Genomic DNA, 25,429 nt, shown 5'->3' on the forward strand with positions numbered 1-25,429 from the left:
CATGGCCGTTCCTTCAGACTGACAGTCACACTTCCAGTCAAACAAGGAGTACTATTTATTGAGGGAAGGGGAAATATTGGCAAAAAGGAGCATGCAAATGTGTTGCCTTTACTTTGGCTTCGCAGTTATATTTTGGAACAAGTCCTATCAGTTTGGATCGCACACCTGAGGATCTGCAGTGCAGCCCACAACCACCGCCCACAGGTGAATTTTATGAGGCTCCCTTTAGACTTGCTTCCCACAAGACATTGTGGTTGGTGGCAGCAGGGGCAGCTTCAGAAGAGCGGGCCACCTGTCCTGCAGGGCACGGGGAAGTGCCTGGGTTCTGAAGCAGCTGTCCTTCTCTGCAGTGATGTGATAGAACTGTCAAGCTATCATTCTTGAGAAATTAGCCCTTGTAGGATTTATGCTGACCTTTACAGGTTGGAGCAGGGGGATGAGTGCTTTCTGCTTGGGCAGAAGGGTCCCCTCTGGATTAAGGTAAGGGCTGCTTAAGGATCCTTGCATCTTGGAGGTTGGCTGCCTTTAAGGAAAGGCAGGATTGGATTCCTTTCATGGATTTGATCTCTCCCATTGGGCAAACTGAGCTCTCTGGGTGGGGAGGGGCAATAGTCACTCTTCTTCCCCACCCACCCTTCTATCTCCTCCCTCTGGTTCACCTTGAAACAGTGTATCCTTTGTGCATCTCAACAGACCCACCTTTGTCATATGAGTTCTTCAAATCTGTGGCTGGGTAGAGGAGTATAATCTACAATTCCCTGTTTGTCTCCTCAGGGGTTAAGCCCTGCAATAGGTAAAGAGTTCCTCAGCGACATGAAAAATAAATTGATTTGTAAGGCTTAATTGATGTGCACCACTATTTGGGATTGGCTATAAATAAGAACAGCCCTCCTTTGCTCTGCCTCTTTGGGCAGAGAAGAAACTGGCTCCTGCTGTTTAGGGACTTGACCGGCCTTTGGGCTGGAAGCCAGTAAGATCGGTTTTGCTCTTCAACCTGCAGGGCTGCAGCAGGGGATTTCTGGGCAGTCAGATTTGTTCTGCCTTGGTTAGTCCCAACAACTCAAAGGTGTGTCAAGGATAAAGGAAGTAGGATGTAGCATGAGGTAATGTTGAGTCAAGATCACATGGTAAATTAGCTGAAGAGCGGGAGGGGCAGCTTAAAAGTGGGAGAAAAGCCCTATAGATTTTCTTGCCAGCCCAGCTGACCTCTGATATTCTTAAAGATAGCATGTACGTTAGTGATACTTGGAAAATGGTGACCCTTCCCATTTTAGAATAGAAAAGAGCTGTCCAAATGGGGAGGTGGGATGATGCCACTTCAGTCCTGTGGCTCCTTTCGGGAAGCTGCTGGGATGCGCGGCTGTTTCTTGATTCCAAACAAGGTGGAAATCTTCAGTTGAATCAGCTGCAACATGGATTCCTCCTTGCTGGCCTGTTGTGATGAACCGGAGAGAGAGAGAGAGAGAGAGAGAGAGAGAGAGAGAGAGAGATGCCTTATATGTGAACTCGGATCCTGAGGGGTGGCTGCGGCACAAGCAGCTTCTCATGAAGGCTTAATTGCTTGAAGCTTGGCTGGTGGCTGGTGATGAGCAGCACCAGCCGCTTGGGCTTACACCTACCTTGGCAGCCTTCATCTCCCGACTGAAGGTCGTCAAAAGGGCAGAGACAAACAGGTTGATGATCACAAACACCATGGAGATGACGCTGGTTACAATCAGCACAGCGCCAAACACGGGGTCCACAGCAATGACCTAAGCATGAAGAGCACAGTTATGTCCCCTGTGTCTACATATGCACATAGCAGAGAGCTGTTGGCCGTGCTGTGCTTTGCAGGGCACAGGGAAGCATGGCATTCTAGACCCAGAAAGCTGAAATCCATGCAGGTCTCTCTGGGTGCTGAGCTGGGAGCTGAATGGGGCTGGGGGTCTGCTGCGATCTGTGGTGTCCTGGAAGGGCAGCCTGGCAGTGTGCCTCGGCCTAAAGTGGGGCTGCATGGCACTCACCTCTTCATAATTAAAGATTCCAATGAGAAGCCCTACGATGGTCACAGCTGAGTTAAAGAAGGTTTTGTAGTCATCTACGCTCCATCCAAACATGAGGTTGCACTGATGGCAAGAGAGTGAAGGTGATGTAGGGGGAGGGGTATAAGGACACAGGAAGGGGGGGCTCTTCCCTCCGCCCTTGGTTGGTTTCCCTGCAGTTGGCAGGTCTCTTCTTACCACAATGGCGTAACCCACAAGTAGCACCAGAAGTGTGAGCAGGAAGCCCAGGACCTCATCCCAGGCTTTCTGCAGTGTCTGTGTGATGAGGTGCATTCTGGGATTTAGGCGCAGGAGGTTCCACAGCTTGATGGTTGTCAAGGCCACCAGAAAAGCAATGAGGTATGTCAGAGCAGAGTCAACTTCCACCATCTCATAGAAGCTGATGAACCTGGCAGGGGTGTGGAGGGAGATTTGCTTTAGGGTGTGTGAAAGCCGCCTCTACTGAGTGGGGGCCTGCCCCTGCCCCTTGTTTCAGATGGTAGACACTCACTTGTTGCGGTCTTGGCGATGCTGCTTCAGGATGCCTTTTGCCAGCACGCGCCTCTTCACATAAAGGCCAATAGCTGCCACACTTATGAGGATGGTGCTGGCATCCAGCAGGTTTCTCTTGCTGCTGAAGTACTTCCACTTCTGCTGCTTCAACTGCCGGCCCTGCTGGCCCCATGGAAGAAGCAGGCTTGACTCGGGCAGCCGCATGTTGGGGGGGGGGAATGCAAGTGGAAGGAGCATTGGTGGTGTGATGCTCTTTCTCTGGCAATACAACCACCTCCACACACCACCACCCTCTAAAACAGCCTTTCTCAACCTTGGGTCCCCAGATGCTTTTGGCCTACAACTCCCATCGTTCCTAGCTAGCAAGGCCAGAGCTCAGGGATGATGGGAGTTATAGTCCAACAACATCTGGGGACCCAAGGTTGACACTGCCCTAAAACAAGGGTGGGATGACACTCCTGCGGCACTCCAGGTGTTGCTGGAATCCAAATGCCCAACTGCTCTAGGCAGCCAATGGCAATGGTCAGGAATGATGGGAGCCTAGCAGCACCCAGAGGGCCCACCGCAGGTTCTACATCTCAGCTCCCCTGAGCTGGTACTGGCTGATACCTCCCACTAACCCTAGGCACCTTGAGAGTGCTGTCTAAAGCTGATGGAAGTTGTAGTCCAGCAATATCCAGAGGGTGCTAGGCTAAGGAAACTAAGCTGCCTCACAGAGGCCCCGCTCACCTGCACAAAGATGTAGTATAGTATGAGCAGGAGAAAGGTGATCTGGGCACAGATAAATTGGAGGACGAGCTGGAGATCTGGATTGAGGCGGAGAATTTGCAACTCCGATTTGCTGAACAAGGTCCCTGCCACAGAAACAGGCACAGGGTCAAGCACGGAGGCTGCAAGCAAGGCTGGCTCCCAGGGAGAGGGAACGCCTTTTCTCCTTCTCCCTCCCCAACAGCCCCAGGACAGCCATCCTGCCGCTGAGGCCCATTGCAGGGCTAGGCCCCCTTTGTCTCTACTACACGCTCTTGCCTATCCCATTGGCCTCCAAGATCAGTGTGACTGCGCAGAAGAGGTTGACATTTGCATTGTAGACAACAAACTCAATGAAGACGACTCGTGTGCTTCTGTCCAGCCAGTTGTTCCGTTCCAGATAGCGAAGGGTTCTGGTGGGGAATGGTGCAGAAAAAAGTTGTATTGTGTGTCCACCTTGCAGTGGGAGAGAATTCTAAGGGCTGTGCCTAAATCTACTGGCGGCAGGGGAAGAGAAACACAACTCTAGTTTACTATTGCATGCCCTGCCCAGTTGATCAGTTCTCCCTCAAGTACCACCTGCCAGACTCCAGCTAGCAATGCCATATTCACTACTGTTAGCCAGGATTGTGGGTCTTTAGCTTTAACCTGCCTCTCCCACAGCTTCACCAGATCAGGAGATAGTGGGCAGAGACTGAGATACACCTGCCCAGAAAGAGCCCCTGGATCTTTCGGGACCTGATGCCTGTTTTGCAGCTCCCTCAGTCCACATACCTCTTGGCGTAGCTTTTGTTTCTGCCAAGGTTTGCCAGGTAGCCGCTTCCCGGATAGAGAGCAAACTTCCCCCAGATGGGGTACTCTTGCAGCGTGCTCTCATTCTGGAAGACCCAGGCACTCGCCTGACCTCTCCCACCTGCAGCAGGAGGCCCCCAGCTGGCCGTGGGACCCTGCTTTCCCTCTTGGAGTGGGAGAAAAGCTGGCCCTGGCTTTGCCGGGGCTCCTGTGGCTCGGACCTGCCGTAGCCGCACGCTGCCCACAAGGAAAGAGTTTCCATCCATGGCCAAACCTGGGAGATCGAGAGAGGGGAGAAATGTGCTGCTTAGAAGCAAAACACACAGATGCACACCTGTTTGTACAGATGTGAAAAGTTGTGTAAATTTCAGGTGTCTGCTTTGGCAACACTGAAAAAGCCTAAAGAGGCCATGTTTTTATAATTTATACAGTGTGTGCCGCTGGGGCCACTGCCCGACACACTTTCCCTCTCTTGAGGCTTCTGCCTTGAGCCTTCCCCACAATCCCTCCCATTGCAGTGAGTGAGCAGCAAAAAGAGACTTCCAGGCAGCGGCCCTGAGCAAGGGAAGGCACACTGTTTCAATTTATTCAGTCATTCATTTTGTGGTGACCCGCATAAAAGTCACACACAAGTAGAATGCCCATAAGCAGAGGGCTGCCTGTATACAGAAGGATGTCTCTTTTATCTCTGTTCCTTGTGCTGCTCACCTTCAGAATTGCCATGGAGGCCAGGCAGCAAAATCACCCTGATCCACCCGTACAACTCCTCTGGGGTAAGGATGTCTTCCAGGTGGGATGTGAAGGTCCTCTGGAGGGCGTTGTTAAAGTAGAACTCATTGGGGCTTCTCTCGGTATAGCTGAGGACCATCAGCACAGCCAGGAACACAAGCTGCACTGGGTGTCAGAAAAGGGAAGTGGATCGAAACAGTTTGTCCTGTTGGATTTTGCATGCCTACAGCCAGACGACGTGGGCAGAACAACCTCACAGGCCAAATTATAATCCCATCCAGATCTAAGCAACCCACCCGCTTGCAGGTATGATTGGGCATAGCTAGCTGCTCCTGCACCCGGAGCAGCGGGAGCGGGGGGCACCGCCCATGGGGGCGCCGTGGTGATCCGCCTGAGGGGTGGCGTGGTGATCTGCCCATGGAGTCCGTTTTGGGCAGCTCAGGGCCCTGAGCCACTGCATCACTCCCAGGAGAGACTGCAGGCCAGGCCCCACGGTAAGTGCCACCCTCCCGCGGTGTGCCATTTTGTCACCCCCTCAGGAATGACACGGGGCAGAACGCACACACACACCCCCGCACACACACCCCTTTCTACGCCCTTGGGTATGATGTTCCCTGCTGGTGGTTTAAATTTTGCAAATTACATCTGAAGATTTGTCCTGAGCAGATTCTGCACCCACTGAGTTATGTATGGTTTATAGCAGTGGTTCCCAATTAGCTAATTACAGTGGTATCTCGGGTTAAGAACTTAATTCGTTCCAGAGGTCCGTTCTTAGCCTGAAACTGTTCTTAACCTGAGGTACCACTTTAGCTAATGGAGCCTCCCACTGCCGCTGCGAGATTTCTGTTCTCATCCTGAAGCAAAGTTCTTAACCTGAGGTACTATTTATGGGTTAGTGGATTCTGTAACCTGAAGCGTCTGTAACCTGAAGCATCTGTAACCCGAGGTAACACTGTACTGAGGACCCCCTATTTTTCAAAAGCCAAGCCATGGACCCCCTACGTTTGAAAATTTTTCTAACTCTATGGTAGTTATCTGTGCAAAGCAATTTTTTGCTGTAAAACAAGAAAATCCTTAATATTATTATTATTTTTTTTTAATGTAAGGTAAGCCCAATGTTCTGACATGGTATGTGGCAGTTTCTTCCTGTGTTCCTAGAGGCGACTGCCGCTCCCACCATTCTGACCTTGGCCTTGGTATCATTCTCTGTCTTGCTTGCTTCCTTAACCACTGATGCTTAGGAGTGTGAATGCTGAGCATATTTCACCCCTGCTTGGTGTGGGGAGGGAGCAGGAAGTGTTGCACAACCCATCCACGCCCTTACTGGCCTTCGTGCCTGGTCTCACCTGCAATCTCTCTGATCAAGGAGTACAACTTCTTGTCTTTCAAGGCCCGTTCCTTTGGCCGCACCATTGGCTGGAGGGCAGGGGGTCTGTAAGCTGGGTCTGCCCAGTCTCTCTGCCCATAAGCTTCCAGTTGTAGGCCCCTTGCTAGAGGGAGAGGAAAGCTGGAGTCAGTCCCAAGCAAGAGGAAAAAGGCCCTCTTTTGTCAGAGGCCACTCAGGCAGATGCCCTATCAAGCACTGCAGATGGAGGCGCAGGGAGGGCGGTTTGGAGAGCTTGAATTACCTGTGACAAGGCCCAGGGCCCACCAGAGCTGCTGCTCCTGTCCCTTGTCCTTCCACAACTCCCTCTTGTGCAGCAGTGAGAAGAGGAAGGTCAGAGCCAACACCTGGGAAGGAGAGAGAACAGGGTTGCCATTGGGGAGCCCCACAGGGCAGGTGTCTGGGGCCCCTCTTAGCAGAATATGCAGGAGGGGCCCCACCACAAATGGAATGGTTAGTAACATTACACCCATTACCAGTGCGGATTGGGGGAGAGATGGACAAGCATTAAACCCAGAGTCTGGACTTATGTGGGGTCTGAGGATCCTTGCAGAGCTCTGACCCTGCAGTGTTGCTGCAGAATCACAGAACACCAAAGACACTTGTAGAGGCAGGGAGAAGAGGGGAGATTCTGGGTCTGGCAAGGGTGTGGGGAGAGGTTAGCTGCACTCCAGATAAAACCAGGTTACCTTCAGGGGCTGCATTACAAAGATGTTCTGTAGCACTGAGAGCAGGATGTTGACGGCCCAGTGCCCAGCCTCGTCCCTGCTCATTTCTAGGCTGTAGAGCACTGTGAAGAAGGCCGAAATCAGGCTGATGCTCCCCACTGTGAGCCAGCAGGCAAAGCTGAATCTCCCGGGGAGACAGTGGGAGAACGGCGGCCTCTCCTTGTCAGGGTCTTCAAGTGGGAAACTGCTGAGCTCGCTCCTGGGCCCGGTGGGCCTGAGACACAGAGACAGGAGAATAAATGGCACCTCAGCCTTTGGGAATACCGGTGGAGGGAGGGAACTGTGCAGTGGGGAGGGCAAATGTCCCACAGACCAAGCAGAAAAAGCAATAGGCAGTTAAGAAAAAGACCATTATTGGGTGGGCTGGGAAAACTGGCTGGCTTTGGGTCTGAGTGTGACACGGGACCAGACACAGAGTCCTCTGAAGATGAACCAGATACCCTATAGATCCAGGGGCCCTCCAGGTTAGTACCTGATGAAAAACTCCTGGAACTGTCAGAACAGGGGGTGGAACAGCTCCCCCTGCCAGTCTCTGGGATCAGAGGCAGCAGTCTGCTTGTGAGGAAGCAGTCAGTGGCTGTGGATGAGTGTAGTTTAGGAGACAAGAGTACCATATAAAGCCTCCCTAGTGAGCCTTCTAGTTGCAGGAAATAATACAGGTCTCTGGTGCCTTATTTCCTGATTCTCATCGCCCTGCCTTGCTGCATTGTACCTTGCCTGAACTCGACTGCGGTGGTGACCTTGGACTGTTGCCTCACTCTGTTTCTGGGTCACATATGAACACTCTGCTGCATATGCGACCCCCATTCTCACTGGTGAGTCCTGGGGGGGCAGCTTCTATCTCCTGTAACTGTGACCTGCCTCCTCGCCCAGCCCCTGAAGGCATTCCCTAGAGTGTGAAGATATCTGGTTAGTTTCTTCCTGCAAGCTATTTCACGGAAGGAACTTTGACCTTAGCTAGGTGTGTTTCTTTGTATACATATGTAGGGTGTGTACAGTAGATGCCGCAGAGTTTCACAGTGGCTTACAAGGATCTTGTTCCCCATGTATTATTTTGGGTTTGGAGCAATCTCTGCAAAAGTTTACCAGGAAATGGGGCCAGGAGAGTGGGGAAGAGATAGCTGAGGGGAGCTTCCAGATGGGGGCTACCTGCCAGGCCCCTCAGTGCTGGGCCAGGGCTGGGCCTGCTGCTGCTCTAGGTGCTGCTGGACTCTCTGTAGTTGGTCCACTGCATGCAGATGGTCATAAGGATTAGGGAAGCTGCACAAATCCAGGCTGCAGAGCTGAGTCCCCAAGTCATTCAGCACATGGCTCAGGTAGCTGTGGAGGTTGAAGCGCCTCTCTGGAAACAAGTACAAAGAGGCATCACTCTCACCCTACAGAGCCTTAATTCCCCCTCCTTTTTTCCAATTAAGTCAAGGGTTGCTCAGCTCCCCAAAGGTGCAAGCTGGTGCACAGAGCATGAGGAAGGGTGGCGCACTCTCTGTCTGAGAGGAAGGGAGTGGTGTTTGCACCCGATGCCAAGGCTACTCTTACCCTGAGGGGGACCTTCCAGGTCCTTCTGGTGCTGGAGGTAGGACTCGATGAGGTCACACAGAGCAGCCACAAGCTCCAGTACTTGCTCAGAAGTCCCAGGGAACTTGCACTGGCAGAGGCTGTTCTTGTAGAGGAAGCCCAGGGTCTCCTCCAGCTCCTGCAATGGAGAGAGCAGGGCAAGAGTGCCAAGCACCCATCAGGGCAGAGGCTGACCGCTCAGAACCTCTTGCTGACTGGAGGGACTTGTGAGGAGGGGGTCTCACTTGCTTGACTCGTGTGATGGGCATCACTTGCTTGGGGGGCATCACAGTCTGCAGGAGTTCGGGGCTGGCAGCCGGAGGCTTTGGGGCTGGGGGCTGGACCAGCTGGAAGATGTGGCTGATCAGTAGGCTCACTGGCATTAAGAAGATGGCTGTTTCCACACTCAGCAGCAGCTCGTGCCAAGTCACCATGAAAGGCCCTGTCTCGGGAGCGGGGGGGGGGGAAGAGGAGGGGCAGACAGAGACCTTCAGTCAGGAGGAGCGGGTGGCCAAAAGGATCACTGCTATGGCTGAGGCAGTTTCAATGCCAAAAATGCTGGGCGGCGTCCAGAGGGGGACTCCCAGCTCCATTGTGAAGCTTAGAATCCTCAGTGCTACTTGGAGAGACACAAGCCCTATGCATGGAAGGTGGAGCATGGGGACAGGAGCAAAAATACAGGACTCTTTGGGGCTCTGCCTTGGGGGCTGTGAGCCATGGCAAGTGGTGGGAAGCCAGCCTCTTCCCTACCCCACCCACTCACCTGCCCCTAGCCCAGCACCCACCTGCATCATGTTGGGGCGGGGGACAAGGAAAGGCACTGGCTATGCTAGTCTCCAGCTGGCAGCCGACTCACCAGCCTCGGGGCCTCTGGACGCTGCCTCTTTTCTCCAGAACATGATGTTGATGAGGAAGGTGCAGCAGAGGAGGGCCAGGCAGCAGGAGAGCCTCTGCACACGGGTGAAGGGGCTCCAGGGCGAGCAGGTCACCACCGACAGCCACAGGTGCTCCTGCGTCAATTTGTCCACCAGCCCTGACCAGAACTGGTACCTGGTGAAGTGGGATAAGGGATGTATTTGGTGTGGGCTGAGCCAGAGAGGGTCAAGGGCCAGGAGCAGGGTGGGACCTTTCCTGCTGCACCTAATTTCTGAATGGAGAGGAGCTGGAAGCTGCATCACACTCTCTGACCTGGAAGGAAGACCCATCTCCCAGATGGGTGGGAGAGAAAGGCCCTCTCTGTGTATAGTCAAAGGAACTTTCTGCACTGGGTCTGAGATTTGTCATTCCAAGCAGATTCTGGGACAAAGCCTGCCGTTCCCTGACTTTTATTTTTTGATGTCTGCATATTGCTTTTTCACACAGGTGTTCTTAGCATAATTCAGTCAAAGGCAAGGTACCTGTTGGGTAGATCAGGGGCAGAAACACCCCAAGGGCAAAAACACATTCCAGAGATGCCACAAACTGGCAGGAGGTGGGTGGGTGGGGCTCATATTTACCTGAAGGACAGGAGATCCCTCTCGGAGGCAGCAGCAAAGACTTTATCCACATGGCCGTCCTCCAGGTCAGCTGCCAGCCAAGAGTCACACAGGAAATGCCACTTCTTCTTGGCAGGCAGGTCACAGACAACCAGCCGCCTCACAAACCTGCAGGAGGCTCAGGCCTTTCAGTCATTTGCCCACACATAGGTGGCACTGCCAAGCAGTCATGTGATGCCCATTAGCTGCAGCCAAGGGATCTGCCCCCACTCCCCCATCACTCAAGAGCTGCAGGTTAAAGGGAAGCAGTGGGGATCTTTTCCTTCTGCCCTCATTACCTTGCCAAAGCAGAGAGCTGCATGTGGCTTCCTTCAAGCACAAGGGAAGCTTTGCTCCAAGTTAACCTATACATAAAGCGTTCTTTGCCCAGCAGCTTTGGGAAAAGACTGAATGTGGAAGGGTATTCCCTCTCTGATGTATCCCTTATGTTTGGGGGTTCAGACCAAAGGTGGGTCATAATGCATTATTTGACATGACAATGTAGCCTCTGGAGCCAAAGCTGGCCTTTAACATGGTGAGCATGAACCTTGGGTGGGACAAGACATGCCACAGTTCCATCGTCCCCCTGGAATGTCCAGCTGTCCTGCAGCTAGTTTTGCTACAGTTGGACAGGGATCTTGTGAATTTCTTCAGCATAGGCTTGAAAGGAGGTGCCGTATTTTTTGCTCTATAAGATGCACTTTTTCCCTTCTAAAAAGTATGGGGAAATGTGTGTGTGTCTTATGGAGCGAATGCAGGCTGCGCAGCTGTCCCAGAAGCCAGAACAGCAAGAGGGATAGCTGTGCAGCAAAAGCAGAGACCCCTCTTGCTGTTCGGGCTTCTGGGATTCAGAATATTTTTTTTCTTGTTTTCCTTCTCCAAAAACTAGGTGTGCCTTGTGGTCTGGTGTGTCTTATAGAGTGAAAAATATGGTACTTTGAGGACCTGGGAATTTTGCATGTGTCCAGGTCCTGGCAGCATAACCCCATGGCATGGGAGGACTAGGTATGCCAGCTGCAGTGTCCCTTTGCCTACTAGCATCTGATAAGGTCTGGTGATGCCAACGGACTCTCCCACACCAGTCGTGTGCTTCCAACCTCCTCCTTGCCTGGCATCCCAGTTGCAGTCTGGTTCGCCTCTAACCCCACCCTCAGCCCTCACTGGGCCATGGACTTACCAGCTGGGGTTGGACCCAGTGTTGTCATGCCAGAGGCGGATGGCGTGAAGGTTGCCCAGGGACTTCTGTGTGGCAAGGAGGAAGGCATCACGCCCACCTCGCTCAAAGGAGGGCCCCTGGAGGTGCTGTAGCAGGTGTGGCTCACTCCGGCCCTCTGCCCCATAGAGGGTCAGGATAACCTCAAGCCAAGGAGGGAGAAGGGGTCAATCAAGGAAAGGGAAAAGAGGGCGGATGCTGGGTGGGGTTCATGGATTGCTTCCTTTCCTCAATTCCTTGCCCAAGCAGGGAGCACATGAAGGATGTCATCAAAGACAGGCTTTTGCATGCAGCCAGTCACACAGAAGCCTGCACCCCACACACCCACACCCCGATAGGGAGAGATCTGCCAGACTCGGCCCAGATTCTGTGGGCAGGTGCCTGAGGTCACGGAACTTGATGGGCAACACTTGTACCATCAACAGTACAAAGTGGGCCTGCAGGAAAGTGAGACCCTCCCCTACCTTAGCAGAGGTCCCAGCCCCTCGGCGGTAGCCTGTGAAGACTTGTACCAGGTAAGGGAAGCAGGCGGTGGCCTCATTATCTGCTAGGATTGTGACCTTCACCTGGAGGGGGGAGAGACACAAATGGGGTGGGTGGCCCTAGAAATGGCCAAGCCCCCCAAAAGGATTATAATTCGAACATCAAACAAGCGATCTCCCCCCCTTGATTGCAGGGGAGGAGGGGGGAAAGGTTTGAACTGTATTTCCCTGTAGAAAAGAGAGGAAAAGAAGCTAAAATCCACCGCTCAAAACCCTGGAACGGGTTGCCAGTGAACAGTAAGAAAGCCATATTGGGAATGCGCTGTTGCTGAAAGTACTCTTTGACAGTTAACTCTGCATCTGAGATACAAGTAAGATACAATATTTCTGACTGGCTTCTCCTGGTTTTAAAGTAACAGGAAATAACTGAGATTGAAACTGTTGTCCTTTTTGTGAATTGGGGGGGCTAAAGGAAAAAGTTAATTACTTTAAGACACTTCTGACTGCTACTGTGTCCCCCTAGAGGAAGTTTGAAATTGTTACAATAGCAGCTGGGCCAGGGGAATTTTCCACTTCAAAACAAATTCTGATCGTGAGATTGACCTTGGACCTTATCTAGAGTGTTATGGCAGATGGAAAGGAGAAAATAGATTCGCTACAGGAAAAAGCAACGAGGTCTGGCAGAGTATTTCGTACAGACGGTGGGCTGCAGCGAAGAGCATCGACATCTGGCCCTTCTGGATTACCAACAGGAGCCTCATCGGCACAACCTAAACCCAAAGGAATGGCAGCTGAAGATGCTTTGGCTCAGGCACTTGGTAAAATTAATGAATCTTTGGACAAAATAAGTAAACAAGTAGCATAAGCATTGGGCAAAATTGACCAAAATACTACAAGTATTAATAATTTGGGACAGAAGGTAAATACCAATACAGAAACTATTCAGAAATTACTACAGGAATCTACCTCGACACGAAAGACAGCCGAAGAGGCAAAGGAAATAGCAACAGCTACAGCCACTGTGGTAGAAGAGAAGATACCACCGTTATACAAACAACTTGAAGACCACAGGTCAATATTGTCTATGATTGAGTTGAAGGAGAAACAAACGAATTTAAGGATCAGGGCCGTACCTGAACTTGAGAAAGACAACTTGATTGACTTTCTTACGCAGGAATTTGCAAACTTTTGGAACCCAGATTTGGAGAAGGATAGTTTCAAGATAGTGAGTGCCTTTAGGCTTGGAAGAGGAGGGAGGAGGAACAGGGTGATCACCCTCCAAACAAAAGAGGAGAGAGACAAAATCTTGAGTCTGCACTTCCAGAAGACTTTGGAAATACATCAGTCAAAAGTGGAGATATTTAAGGATATTCCGAAGTATCTTTTGGACCTTAGGTCCAATTATAGAGATTTGGTTGCCCTGTTGAGAAGTAACAGAATTATCTTTAGGTGGGAATTCCCCCAAGGCCTATCCTTTAGTTACAAAGGGAAGAAGATAAAAATAAGATCAGAGGACGACAAAGATAGATTTTGGAGAGACCACAGAGAAGACCTACAGAAGGAAGCTGCAGAAGAGTTAAGAGCACTTGTAAGCGAAACTTTAGACATACCAGGTTTACCTCCTGAACTAAAAGACCGCCTGAAGAAGGGGATACCACCGACAGATCAGGAACAGGCGCTGGGTGCAGTTGGAGGAGAAGCAAAGTAACTACATCATGGCTCTGCAACTATTAAGCTGGAACTGTAATGGTTTGAACTCCCCTCAGAAAAGGAGATCTGTGTTTCATTTATTAAAAAAGGAACAATTGGACTTGATTTGTTTACAAGAAACACATGTAACAAGGCTACACAGGAAACTACTGATTAATAAAAGACTGGGTCAGGAGTTTATTTCATCGGACAAGGTTATAAAAAGAGGGGTAGTGATTTATGCAAAGGAGAGACTATTACCGAAATTTATCCTCAAAGATGACCAAGGAAGATTTGTGGCAATTGAAATTCAAACACAAGGAGAAAAATTCTTGATAGTAGGAGTTTATGCACCAAATGAGGGGAAATCTGAATTTTTTAAAAAGTTGCATGAGACCTTGATGGACTATTTGGATTATAATGTGATTTTGATGGGAGATATGAATGGAGTGGTATCTATACACATGGACAAGGCGCAAAGACAGGCAGTCACTAAGGATGGCAGACTACCGAAAACTTTTTTTGAGACGACAGACAACTTGGACTTAGTTGATATCTGGAGAACAAAGAATCCCTTGGCCAGAGAGGGAACCTTCTTCTCTGAAGCCAAACTGACATGGACAAGAATTGACCAAATATGGGTAACTAGAGGAATGGCACCAAAGATAAGAAAAGTGGAAATCTGCCCAAAAACCTGCTCCGACCATAATGCGGTTAAGATGGAAATGAAACTAACACCAACTGGTTCCTTCAGATGGAGGATGAATGACACCTTATTTAGAGATGAAGAAGTGATTAAGAAGGCCCAAAAAACCTTGAGAGATTATTTTGAGATAAATATGAACACCAATGTTGAAAAAAGAGTAATCTGGGACGCAAGCAAAGCTGTTATGAGAGGGTTCTTGATACAACAGAATGCATTAAAGAATAGAATCCAAAATGAAAAGAAGGATAAAATATTGGAGAAAATAAAGGAAAGTGAAAAGAAATTGAGAGCAAAACCAAAGTCGCAAGAGATATTGAGAGAAATAAAGTTATATCAAGTACAATACATGAAAATGATGAATCAAGAGATAGAATGGAAAATCAAACAAATGAGACAAAAGACATTTGAGTCGGCTAATAAATGTGGGAAATTATTGGCTTGGCAAATGAAAAAAAGACAAAAATTAAATACAGTTACAAATCTAGAAGTGGAAGGAAGGAATATACAGAACCCAGCTGAGATTAGAAATTGTTTCCAGAGGTACTTTAAACAACTATATACACAAGGGCCACAGAAAGAAATTGATGTAGACCGATTTTTGAAAACAAATGGATTACAAAAAATCTCTCAAGAAAATAAATTAATGTTGAACTATAAAATAACTGAACAGGAGATAGAAGGTGCCATTCAGAATATGCAATTGGGTAAATCTCCAGGACCGGACGGACTGACTTCTAGATACTACAGATCTTTAAAAGAATGGTTAGTACAACCTTTAAAAGAAGTCTGTAACGAAATAATGGATGGGAAAAGGGCACCAGAGTCGTGGAAAGAAGCGTATATCACACTTGTACCGAAAACAGAGACTGAAAATATGCAGCCTAAGAACTACTGCCCCATATCACTGCTCAATGTGGATTACAAAATTTTTGCCGACATCTTGGCTAAAAGACTAAAAAGAGTGTTAGCGGAAGAGATACATAAAGACCAAGCTGGCTTTCTCCTGGGTAGACATCTATCTGACAATGTGAGAAACATAATCAATATTTTAGAAAAATTACAAGAGAATATAAATACTAAGGCAGTTTTAATATTTGTGGACGCGGAGAAAGCTTTTGACAACATTTCTTGGAGTTTTATGAAGAAGAACCTACAGGGTATGGGGGTAGGCCAAGGCTTTGAAAACGGTATAAGTGCAATATATTCTGAACAAAAGGCTAAATTAATTGTAAATAATGTGGTGACGGAAGAATTTAAGATAGAAAAAGGGACACGACAAGGTTGCCCAATCTCCCCATTGCTTTTTATATCGGTCCTGGAGGTTTTGTTGAACATGATTAGAAGGGACCAGTTGGTTAAAGGTATATATGTCGGAGCCAAACAGTACAAATTGAGAGCATTTGCAGATGACTTAGTATTGACGTTACAGGAGCCAGAATCTAGTACCAAAAGGGTTTTAGAACTGATTCAAGAATTTGGTCAGGTTGCAGGATTAAAATTGAATAAGTTAAAAACCAAGGTTTTAGAGAAAAACCTAACACCAATTGAGAGAGAGAGGTTTCAGAATGAGACAGGTTTAACAGTGGCTAAGAAAGTTAAACACCTGGGGATTAACATGACAGCAAAAAATGGGAATTTATTTAAAGACAACTATGAAAAATGTTGGGCTGAAGTGAAAAAAGATTTAGAAATTTGGTCAAATTTGAAGCTTTCACTGCTGGGTCGTATTGCTGCGATAAAAATGAATGTATTGCCTAGAATGTTGTTTTTGTTTCAAACATTGCAAATTGTGGACAAAATGGACTGTTTCAAGAGGTGGCAGAGAGATATTTCTAGATTTGTCTGGCAGGGCAAGAAGCCTAGAATAAAATTTAAAATATTAACAGATGCAAAGGAAAGAGGTGGATTTGCCCTGCCAGACTTTAAACTTTACTATGAATCAGCAGCTTTTTGCTGGTTGAAAGAATGGCTGCTTCTTGAAAACACAGACATTTTGGATCTAGAAGGTTTTAACAATGTATTTGGATGGCATGCATATCTGTGGTATGATAAGGTCAAAGCACATAAAGCATTTAAAAATCATATTGTCAGGAAAGCATTGTTTAATGTTTGGACAAGATACAAGGACTTATTGGAAAACAAAACCCCAAGGTGGCTGTCACCGATGGAAGCTCAGAAAAAGCTCAATATAGAGGTCAAATGGCCAAAATATTGGGAAATTTTGGAACAAGATGGAGATAGACTGAAATTGCAGAGTTTTGAGAAATTAAAAAACAAAGTGCGAGACTGGCTTCATTATTATCAGATAATGGAGGCATATAATTTGGACAAGAAAATTGGCTTCCAGGTGGAAAAATCAAAATTGGAAACAGAACTGTTAGAACCCAAAACCTAGATTTTGTCAAAGATGTATAACTTGCTGTTGAAATGGAATACTCAGGATGAAACGGTGAAATCTGCTATGATTAAATGGGCACAAGATGTTGGACATAACATAATGATGGCTGACTGGGAACAGTTATGGACCACAGGTATGAAGTTTATGGCATGTAATGCCTTAAGAGAGAATATTATGAAAATGATATACAGGTGGTACATGACACCAGTCAAGCTTGCAAAAATCTATCATTTGCCCGATAATAAATGTTGGAAATGTAAAGAAACCGAAGGTACATTCTTTCACCTTTGGTGGACGTGCCCAAGGATTAAGGCTTTCTGGGAGATGATTTACAATGAAATGAAAAGGGTATTTAAATATACCTTTCTGAAGAAACCAGAGGCCTTTCTCCTGGGCTTGGTCGGCCAAATGGTGCCAAAGAAGGACAGAACTTTCTTCATGTATGCCACAACAGCAGCAAGAATACTTATTGCAAAGTATTGGAAGACACAAGACCTACCCACTCTGGAAGAAGGTGGGTAGATGAAGGTGATGGACTACATGGAATTGGCGGAAATGACTGGCAGAATCCGAGACCAGGAAGAAGAGTCGGTGGAAGAAGATTGGAAGAAATTTAAAGATTATTTACAGAAATATTGCAAAATTAATGAATGTTAGAATGATGTTGGAATGAAGTTAGGTGATTTAAGCAGTAATGCTATAAAGGTGTATGTAAAAAATGATTGTTAATAGTTGAAAATTTAAAGTTATAGTATATTAAGTTAAAGGATCATGAGAAAACAAAGAGGGAAAGAAATTGCTGACTTAACTAATTGAACTGGAATACAAAAAAGGGAGGTATGAGGAGGTCAGGGAAACAAGGATATGAATGTAAGCTATGGAAAGATTGACCCATTTTTCTTTTTTCTCTTTTTAAGTGTCTTTTATTCTTTTATTCTGTATTTTGTATTTTGTATTTTTCTTGTATTTTTACTTTTTGTTTTTCTGTAATTCTTTTTTTCTCTGAAATTTTAATAAATTTCATTAAAAAAAAAAAATAGAAATGGCCAAGCCCCCTTCAGCCAGTCGGCTTTTCCAGGGTGTCTGGCTCTCAGCTGTTTGCTGGATAAACATCTCATTGTTCCTCGTTTCAGCACATCAGACAAGAATGGCCTGAATGAGGGCAGATGGGGGAGTGTCTCTGGCCTGCAAATGCTAATAACCCCCAACCACCATCATAAATCTGTTATGTACTGAGTACAATAGGATCCAAAAGGCAGCAGTCTGATTGGTCCTAGAACAATAGGATTCAGAATGCAGCAGTCTGATTGGTCCTAGAACAATGCAGCAGTATGATTGGTTGGCAGGAACCACCCAATCCTGCTCCAGATAGAAGTGAATCCACAACCTGATTGGCTTACAGTAGAATTCCAGAATTAGCCAATCATGTGCAGCCCATTGTGTAAATAATGTATATAAAGCAGATACTGTGAGGGGACATTTTTTCATTCCTCCTCACCACTATGAGCTGAATAAAGAGCATGAAATCACTTTGCGACTCTGAGTATATTTCACTGGCGACGAGGATGGGATCCCGCTGAGCTGACTGCCACACACAGCACCGCAGCACCGCCAACTGCCGCACCGCTGCCTCGCACCGTGTATCCAGGCTTCAGCTCCGGGGCACAAGGAACTCAGAATGGCAGCCAACAGCAGCTTCTCGTCATTCAACCCAGCATCTGGAGACTGGGAAGCGTACGCCTCCCGTTTCACCTTCCTCCTAGAAGCCAAAGGGGTCACCGACGAAGAAGACGCCAAGAAGAGGGCGATATTCTTCAGCGTCTGCGGAGAGGAGACGTTTGAAATCGCCCGGGCTCTCCTTGCGCCTGAAGACGTCGCTACTGTTCCATACAAAACAATAATGGAACAGCTGAAGGGGCACTTTTCGCCGCAGCCCTCAGTGGTGGCTCGTCGAAATGCCTTCTACGCAAAGCGGCAAGCCCCTGGGGAAACCATAACTGGGTTTGTGACCTCTCTCCGCCAAGCCGCCCGGTTCTGCAACTTCTCAGAGCTGGAGAACATGCTTCGTGACCGCCTCGTCGGTGGCCTGAAGGATGAGAAGCTGCAACGGCGCCTCTACGCAAAGAATTTTGGGGCAGGCCCAGCATGGGTACCCGCCACAATCACCAGGGTCACTGGCCCCGTGTCGTACGAGGTGCTAACGGATGGGGGGCAATGCTGGCGCCGCCACTGCGACCAGATACGGCGACGATTCCCGGGAGAAAACCAGGAGGAGGACAGGTCAGAGGAGTCCCAAGGGAACAGCGGGGCAGTGAGGCCCATAGAGCAGGAGGGGCCAGCAGGAGAGGCAGAATCAGTAAATACAGAGAGGACCCGTGAGGCCGAAAGGACACCGGAACCAGAACCACGACTGAGCGAGCCGGTTGCACCAGACCAAACAGCCGCATCACAGCCAGCATCCTTGGAACACGAGCCAGAACCCGGAGCCCGGACCAGGGAACACCCCAGGCCACAACGCACACGTAGGCCGCCGGCATACCTTGAGGACTATGAATGCGACCTCCCGGGCAGGACTGGAACTTAGAGGGGAGGGGTGTTATGTACTGAGTACAATAGGATCCAAAAGGCAGCAGTCTGATTGGTCCTAGAACAATAGGATTCAGAATGCAGCAGTCTGATTGGTCCTAGAACAATGCAGCAGTATGATTGGTTGGCAGGAACCACCCAATCCTGCTCCAGATAGAAGTGAATCCACAACCTGATTGGCTTACAGTAGAATTCCAGAATTAGCCAATCATGTGCAGCCCATTGTGTAAATAATGTATATAAAGCAGATACTGTGAGGGGACATTTTTTCATTCCTCCTCACCACTATGAGCTGAATAAAGAGCATGAAATCACTTTGCGACTCTGAGTATATTTCAAAATCTTTCGCTTGCCCTTTTCCCTCACCTTCTTAACATCCGTTCTCTGTCTCCATCGAGCCCAAACGAGGGCAGCTCCATAGCCCAGCAACAAGCTGCTTAGCAAGGCCAGCCCGGAAGGGTTCTGGCCCACGGTGCTCAGGAGCTTTGCAGTGTTGTGAAGGTCAATCAGGTGTGGCAGGACCAAGGCGACGCACCCAAAGAAGGTGAGGTGGTTGCACAAGCACTGGGTGCTGTGGACGCTGCTTTGGGAGCCCACCTGGGAGGGAGGCACTGATGCATTAGAAACCAACACAGGAGGATGAGGCCCAAAAGTTCTGCTCCATTTGGTTCCCCATGACATTCTGCCCTACTTTTTTTTCCTCCCAGCATGGAAGCAAAGGCTTGCTTGCCTGCCCAACAGCCCTCTGGCCTGGTTGACCCTACTGCATACCCGACATCCATCACTTTTCCAGGCCTGATGCTGGCTGGACCAGTAGTAGCATCCAGAGATGATGGTGTGAATGGAGAGGTTCCAGGGGCCCTGAGAGAGGGGAGCCACCTCTGCAGAGATGTAGTAGGTGCCCAGGCCATGATGCTGCAGCTCCTCTGGAGGAATCACCCATGTGTAGGTACCCTCTGAAGCAAGAGCAGTGAATCAAAGAGAGCAAAGAGGGACCACACCCACTGACCTCACCCACACATTCCTCCACTGGGGACACAGTCCTGCCTGGCCCCAGCTCCTCAAGCCCCTCCCTACTCCCAGGTGCACAGATTTAAATCAAAGTGGTTTGGTCAATTATGTAAATGAAGAAATGGGCTGATTTAACTAAGCGATTTAAATCAAATTTCCCATTGATGTTTCCCACAGTGCAAATCTGACCACTACACCATGTTAATTTGCAATTAAATGAATTTAATGGGCAATTAAATAATTGAAACACAGCTGATTCAATCTGAATACTTTTGCAACTTTCCCTTTTTATTTATAGAGGTAAATTGTTCCCATATAGCAGGCTTCCTCAAACTCAGCCCTCCAGATGTTTTTGGCCTACAACTCCCATGATCCCTAGCTAGCAGGAACAGTGGTCAGGGATGATGGGAATTGTAGTCTCAAAACATTTGGAGGGCCGAGTTTGAGGAAGCCTGCCATATAGGTCATGTCTTATGGCTGAAACCCAGAACAGTTGGTGAAGTTAACACCTCAAAGCTATGCCCACTTACCCGAGAGTTACCTTACTGAACTCCAATGAGACTTACTTTTAAGGGGATACATGCAGCATTGTGTTGTATGTATGAGCATAAGAAGAACCTGATGCATCAGGCCAATGGCCATTCTAGTCCAGCACTATTCTCCTAGAGGTCAATCAGATGCTCCAATAGGAAATCCCAAAGCAGTACCTGCCCTCTAGCTTCCTTCTAACAAGTCCTCACCATCTTGCCATCCGCTGCTGGGCAGGGTGGTGTTGAGCAGGCTGCTGTTCTTGTTGGGCTCAGGTTGGAGGCCCAGGTGCAAGGTGATCTGGACCACTGTGCTGGATTCCACCGATACTAGCAGGGCATCCTCTACTGATGTGATGTTTACCACAATGTCAAAGTTCCTGACGTTGCCAGTCAAGTGAGTTTGAGGGGCCTCAGCACTAGCCTCAGCACTGAGCCCAATCTGGAAGCAGACAGAATGCCCATGGTCAGCCCTGCAGTCCCCCCCACTGGTCCTTGAGCACATACTGTCTCCCATCAGGCCATACAGCACAAAGTGCTTATCTCTGATCCAGAGCTGGACCTTGGACAGCGCTGCTTCTCCATGCCACTTGGGTGCCGAGAGAAGAGTCCCCCTGATGAGAGAACTTTCCAGTACAGTATCCATTCTCACCTCTATTTCCTCTGCAAGATTGTGGACACCGATGGATTCCTCGCTGGCCATGAGAGCGATACTTGCCGTCCTTTTGATCGGCTTCCCATCCAGGTGCCGGAAAGGGTTGAATGCAAAGGAAGCCACCTAGAGTGAAGATGAGAGCAAGAGTGAGCTGTGGGGGTGCCCTCTGCCCCACCTCCATGCCCTGCCAGCCCTGCACTATGTTCCCCTACAAGGACCCAGTGGGCTGCAAGCCACTACCACCTTACCTGGACTTGTACTTGAGGGTGCTGGCTCAGAACTGGCTCCAGAGTAGAGCTGGATGGGAAGGTTACGTTCAGGCCCCTTGGCTGAAGCAGGTGGAAGGAGGCATGGGGCAGGGAGGCTTTGTCACACCTGGTAGGGAGTGGGGAGAGTGGTTACTGTTGAAAGTTTGAGTGCAACTCCATTTTCAGAAGAGGGGTCTTGCGTAGCTAGGACTGATAGGACAGAGTTCAAGACCTCCAGATTCCCAGACTACCTTTGTGTCATTAACCTCTTCAGCTCACCTCTCTCTCTCTTTTGATATTCTCAGGCTGCACCCTGTTTCACAACTTCCTGCTCCTCTCACATTTCTCTCTCCAAGAAGAATTATCCTCTGAGATAAGATAGGAGGCAGCATGGCTACCATGCTCTAGTACAGACTTGTTAGGCTAGAACTTGGAACTCTTCTATCCAACTATGTGGTTAGAGTGAAAGACATGGACGTGGGAGACCAGGGTTCAAATCCCCTCTCAGCCATGAAACCCAATGGGTGACTTTGGGCCAGTCACTATCTCTCAGCCCCAACCTACCTCTCAAGGATGTTGTGAGAATAAGATGGAGAAAAGGAGAAGTCTGTGAGCCATCCTGAGCTTTTTGGAGAAAAAGTGGGTTATAAATGTAATAATAATTTTTAAAATAATGTAATAGACTCCTTTATTATTTATCTTAACTGCAAACATCCCTGTGTGTGAGATTGTAATTCATAAAAGTCTGTTCCCTAACCAAGATGCATTCACTGAACAATGTCTTACTCTGCGTACCAAAAGGATTCCAATAGGTAATTGGCAACCAAACAATGCATTCAGTTGCCCTGAACAAGTCTGTCCCCCCCCCCCCACTTATTCAGTGCCTAGGAGAGAGGAGACTGGTACCTGCTGAGGGTGGTGCTGAGCACAGGAGACACCACAGTTACTGTGGATTCCTCCATGGTGGAGCTTCCCAACAGGAGCCCCGTCTGGATCAGAGGAAGGGCTTCCAGTGCTGTTTCCAGGACCTTTGGTTCCTGCTGCAGAAAGGCCAGGTGTGGTCAGGAGCTGGGCAGAGCCAGGGCGGGAAGCTGGGAAACTCAGCTCCCTTCCCATGGGCTCGGGAGCAAGGGGAAGGCCTGGACAAAAGGGGGTGCCTTCAGAATGGGACCCAGCCATGCAGCAGGCCTGAGCTGGCAACCCCATCCTTCTGAATAGCCTTCTCCCCCCGACCCCTGCAGGTCCTCTTTCTCCCCCACCTGTTGCGGGCCAAAGCTGGGTGTCTGGCTGCCTGAGGCTTGGAGGAGGTTGCTGAGGGCCTGGAAAAGAGCCTGTGATGCGAGGTCTAGGCAGGAGGCATTGCTGGCAGGGTGGTCCCTCAGCAGCTGAGAGCTCAGGGAGAGGAGTGCCTGGCTGGCAGAGGCCTGTAGGAACAAGGCAGGGCTGGTCATCTGGCGGGGCTGATTTGGGGGTGCAAGGGCGAGGCTGGCTGTGCCAAGCGGCAGGCTTGCCTCTTTACATAGCCTGGGTAGAGCCTGGTTCAACCAAGGACTGGGAGAATAGGCCGCAGGGGACAGATCCTTAGATCAGTGGTGCCACCCACCCACCGTCCCTCCCTCCGTGCCACATGCCAGTACCTGGGCATCGTCTGAGAGCAGAGCATGGAAATTTGTCAAATTCTCCAGCATCCGGGCTGCCTGCTCCAGTGCCATAGGGTGGTCTGGGGTCTGCACAGCCTGGCTGAACTGGTGCAGCACCTTCTCTAGGGCCTGTGGGACAGACCCTGAGTGAGAGGGGCTGGGGGAGAAGGGGGCCTGGTTGCCCTATTACGCTGTCAGTGAGCCTGCAAGTAGAGCTTATCGCTAAATCTCTAACTCTGGGAAGGCTCCTCTACCCTATAGGGGGAAGACCTGAGAAGGCAGCTAGGCTGGAGGGAGCCACACATCCCCCCCACGCTTCCCCATAGCCACTTGCCCCCCTTTCTGCGGTGGGCAAAACCAGTCTGGAAATCCCTCACTAAGTGACTTTGGATCCCTGGGAAATCACATACGAGTCATACTCATCTTTGATCTGCACCTCAGCGTTAGTTTTTCCAGGTGCAAAGGAAGAATCCGGCAATGCACACACACACACACACACACACACACACCTCCTGGCATCTCCGGAGCAGGGTGTGGGGTATGGGACGAAGAGAGAGGAGAGCCTGTCTGGACAAGGTGCCACCAGGGTGGGAGCAGGTGCCAGTCCAGATGTCTCCCTACCTTCCCCTGGTCCTCAGGGGGGAAGTCTCTAGGGCTGAAGGTGAAGGAGTCTGGGCTGGTGTTGGACTCGTGGCTTTTGGTACCCCCCGAGGTGGTTTTGCTGGTGGGCAGCGGCTGAGTGCTGGGCTCTGGGGCTGAGGTCTGAGAGGTGGGGCGGGTCTGGCTGCTGTTGCTGGCGGGCCACGTGCTGGATGCCGACTTGGGGCTGCTCGGAGGATGGTGGGGAGTGCCGAGTTCTGGCCTGGTCCCAAGGAATGGCTGGATGTCAGCGGTGGTCGGCTGGCGAACTGTGCTGCTTCCTGGAGGAGCACTGGGCGGCGGAGGAGTCGCGGCGGAGGCCTGGGCGCTCAGAGGAGCAGTCGCCGTCGGCTCTTCGGTGAGGATGGGCGTCACCTCCGTCGGGCCGCACGTCAAATGCTGGCAGGTCGTTCTCTGGGAGACAGGGAGAGAAAGTCACCAGGGCCGGCTGCTCGGCGGTGCGCTGCAGTCAGTCCAGGGGGCGCTGCGCAGCGACGGCGGCCTAGAGAACCTTCGCCCGTTCCTGTTCGACGGCTGCGCAGGCACCTGCTTTGGCGGGAACTTACCACCCAGGGCGTGGAAGTCTCTCGGGGCGTCCTCGGGGGGCCTGTAGCGGACAGAGAGCAGAAGGGGTTGAGCTCGGGAGAATTCATGGAAGGGGCGCTTCCTGGGCGGCAGGGGCCGGTTCTAGGACCTGCGACGGCCCAGCCCAGCCGCCTGGGGAGAGCCTGGCCCTGGCCCTGCCTCCGGGGTTGCAGCCACCTCGAAAGGGCGTGCTTCGTGGGGGGGGGGGCCGTCCAGAGAGTCTCATCCTCAGCTCAGCCACGAGGTCCTTCTCGCTCTTTGAAGCTGGAGGCCCCCTGCCCAAGCCCCTGTGGGTGCGGAATGAGGGCACGAACTCCCACCCCGGGGGGCGGGCAGACTCACGCACCAGACTGGCAGATGAAAAAGTGCTTCTGGTCACACTCCTCCCTCCTGGTATAGAATTGGTCCCCATTCCGGACGAGGACTTTGCAGTGGTCTGCGGAGAGTAGGCGCCGCCGTCAGACACGGTTATCCCTCTTCCCCGCCACCCCACACTCAGCACCAGCCCGCCAGTTGTTTGCCTTTGGGGGATTTTCTTAGGATAAGGCTTTCCGGCTGAGGCTGCCCTGAGCGCCCCCTGTAGGGCTCCGCTCCCTCTCCAGACTAGAGTCTCCCAGTGGTGGCAAGTGGTTTAAGGGGAGCCTTTGCATAGGGTGAGTGCCTGGTAGCAAACCCTCGGACAGCCTTGCATTATTATTATTTTTAACCCCACTCCTTGACTGCCTGTCACAGACTGCAGAGCTGAGCCATCAGCAGCGGGGCTTGGCATGGGAGGATGGTTGCCATCCTGAGTGTCCTTGAAACGCTGGTGGGCGGGGTTCCTCGACGGAGGGAAGGGTCTGCAGGGCCTGGCTGGGCCCTTGAAGTGAGAAGCTTGGCTGCTCCGCCTCGATCCCCACGAGGAGACGGTGGTCCCACCTTGTGTAGGGAGGGTGGCGGTCTTGCCCTGAGGGGTTTGGCGTCTGGGCGAGTCAGAGATGCTGAGTGGGGAATAACACACATCCCGGGAGCGTATACTGGAATTGGCTGCTGCTGCCCCTCTTCTGCGGTGCTGCTGTTGGGCCTCTG

The 25,429-nt window shown here is 50.2% G+C and overlaps 1 protein-coding gene across 1 annotated transcript; it reads right to left on the reverse strand.

Moving 5' to 3' along the window:
- Positions 1–37: 37 nt before the first annotated feature.
- LOC308483231 (polycystin-1-like protein 3) lies at positions 38–24,521 on the reverse strand. The gene is made up of 30 exons (XM_081016858.1): positions 24,343–24,521; positions 23,759–24,190; positions 23,135–23,266; positions 22,757–22,921; positions 22,404–22,537; positions 21,498–21,624; positions 21,247–21,372; positions 20,808–21,036; positions 19,828–20,012; positions 19,423–19,653; positions 11,660–11,761; positions 11,160–11,338; positions 10,919–10,953; positions 9,965–10,121; positions 9,325–9,518; positions 8,714–8,910; positions 8,451–8,607; positions 8,064–8,256; positions 6,876–7,128; positions 6,431–6,533; positions 6,149–6,292; positions 4,782–4,967; positions 4,056–4,347; positions 3,561–3,694; positions 3,159–3,388; positions 2,533–2,876; positions 2,220–2,430; positions 2,004–2,105; positions 1,620–1,751; positions 38–1,432 (listed from the first exon to the last, which is right to left on the reverse strand). Exons 1-30 carry the CDS (start codon positions 24,427–24,429, stop codon positions 1,319–1,321), a joined length of 5,307 nt encoding a protein of 1,768 aa, XP_080872984.1. The 5' UTR covers positions 24,430–24,521; the 3' UTR covers positions 38–1,318.
- Between the last annotated feature and the right edge of the window lie 908 nt (positions 24,522–25,429).

The sequence above is a fragment of the Podarcis pityusensis genome (assembly GCF_964106645.2).
Source record: "Podarcis pityusensis genome assembly, chromosome: 8".
Lineage (NCBI taxonomy): Eukaryota > Metazoa > Chordata > Lepidosauria > Squamata > Lacertidae > Podarcis > Podarcis pityusensis.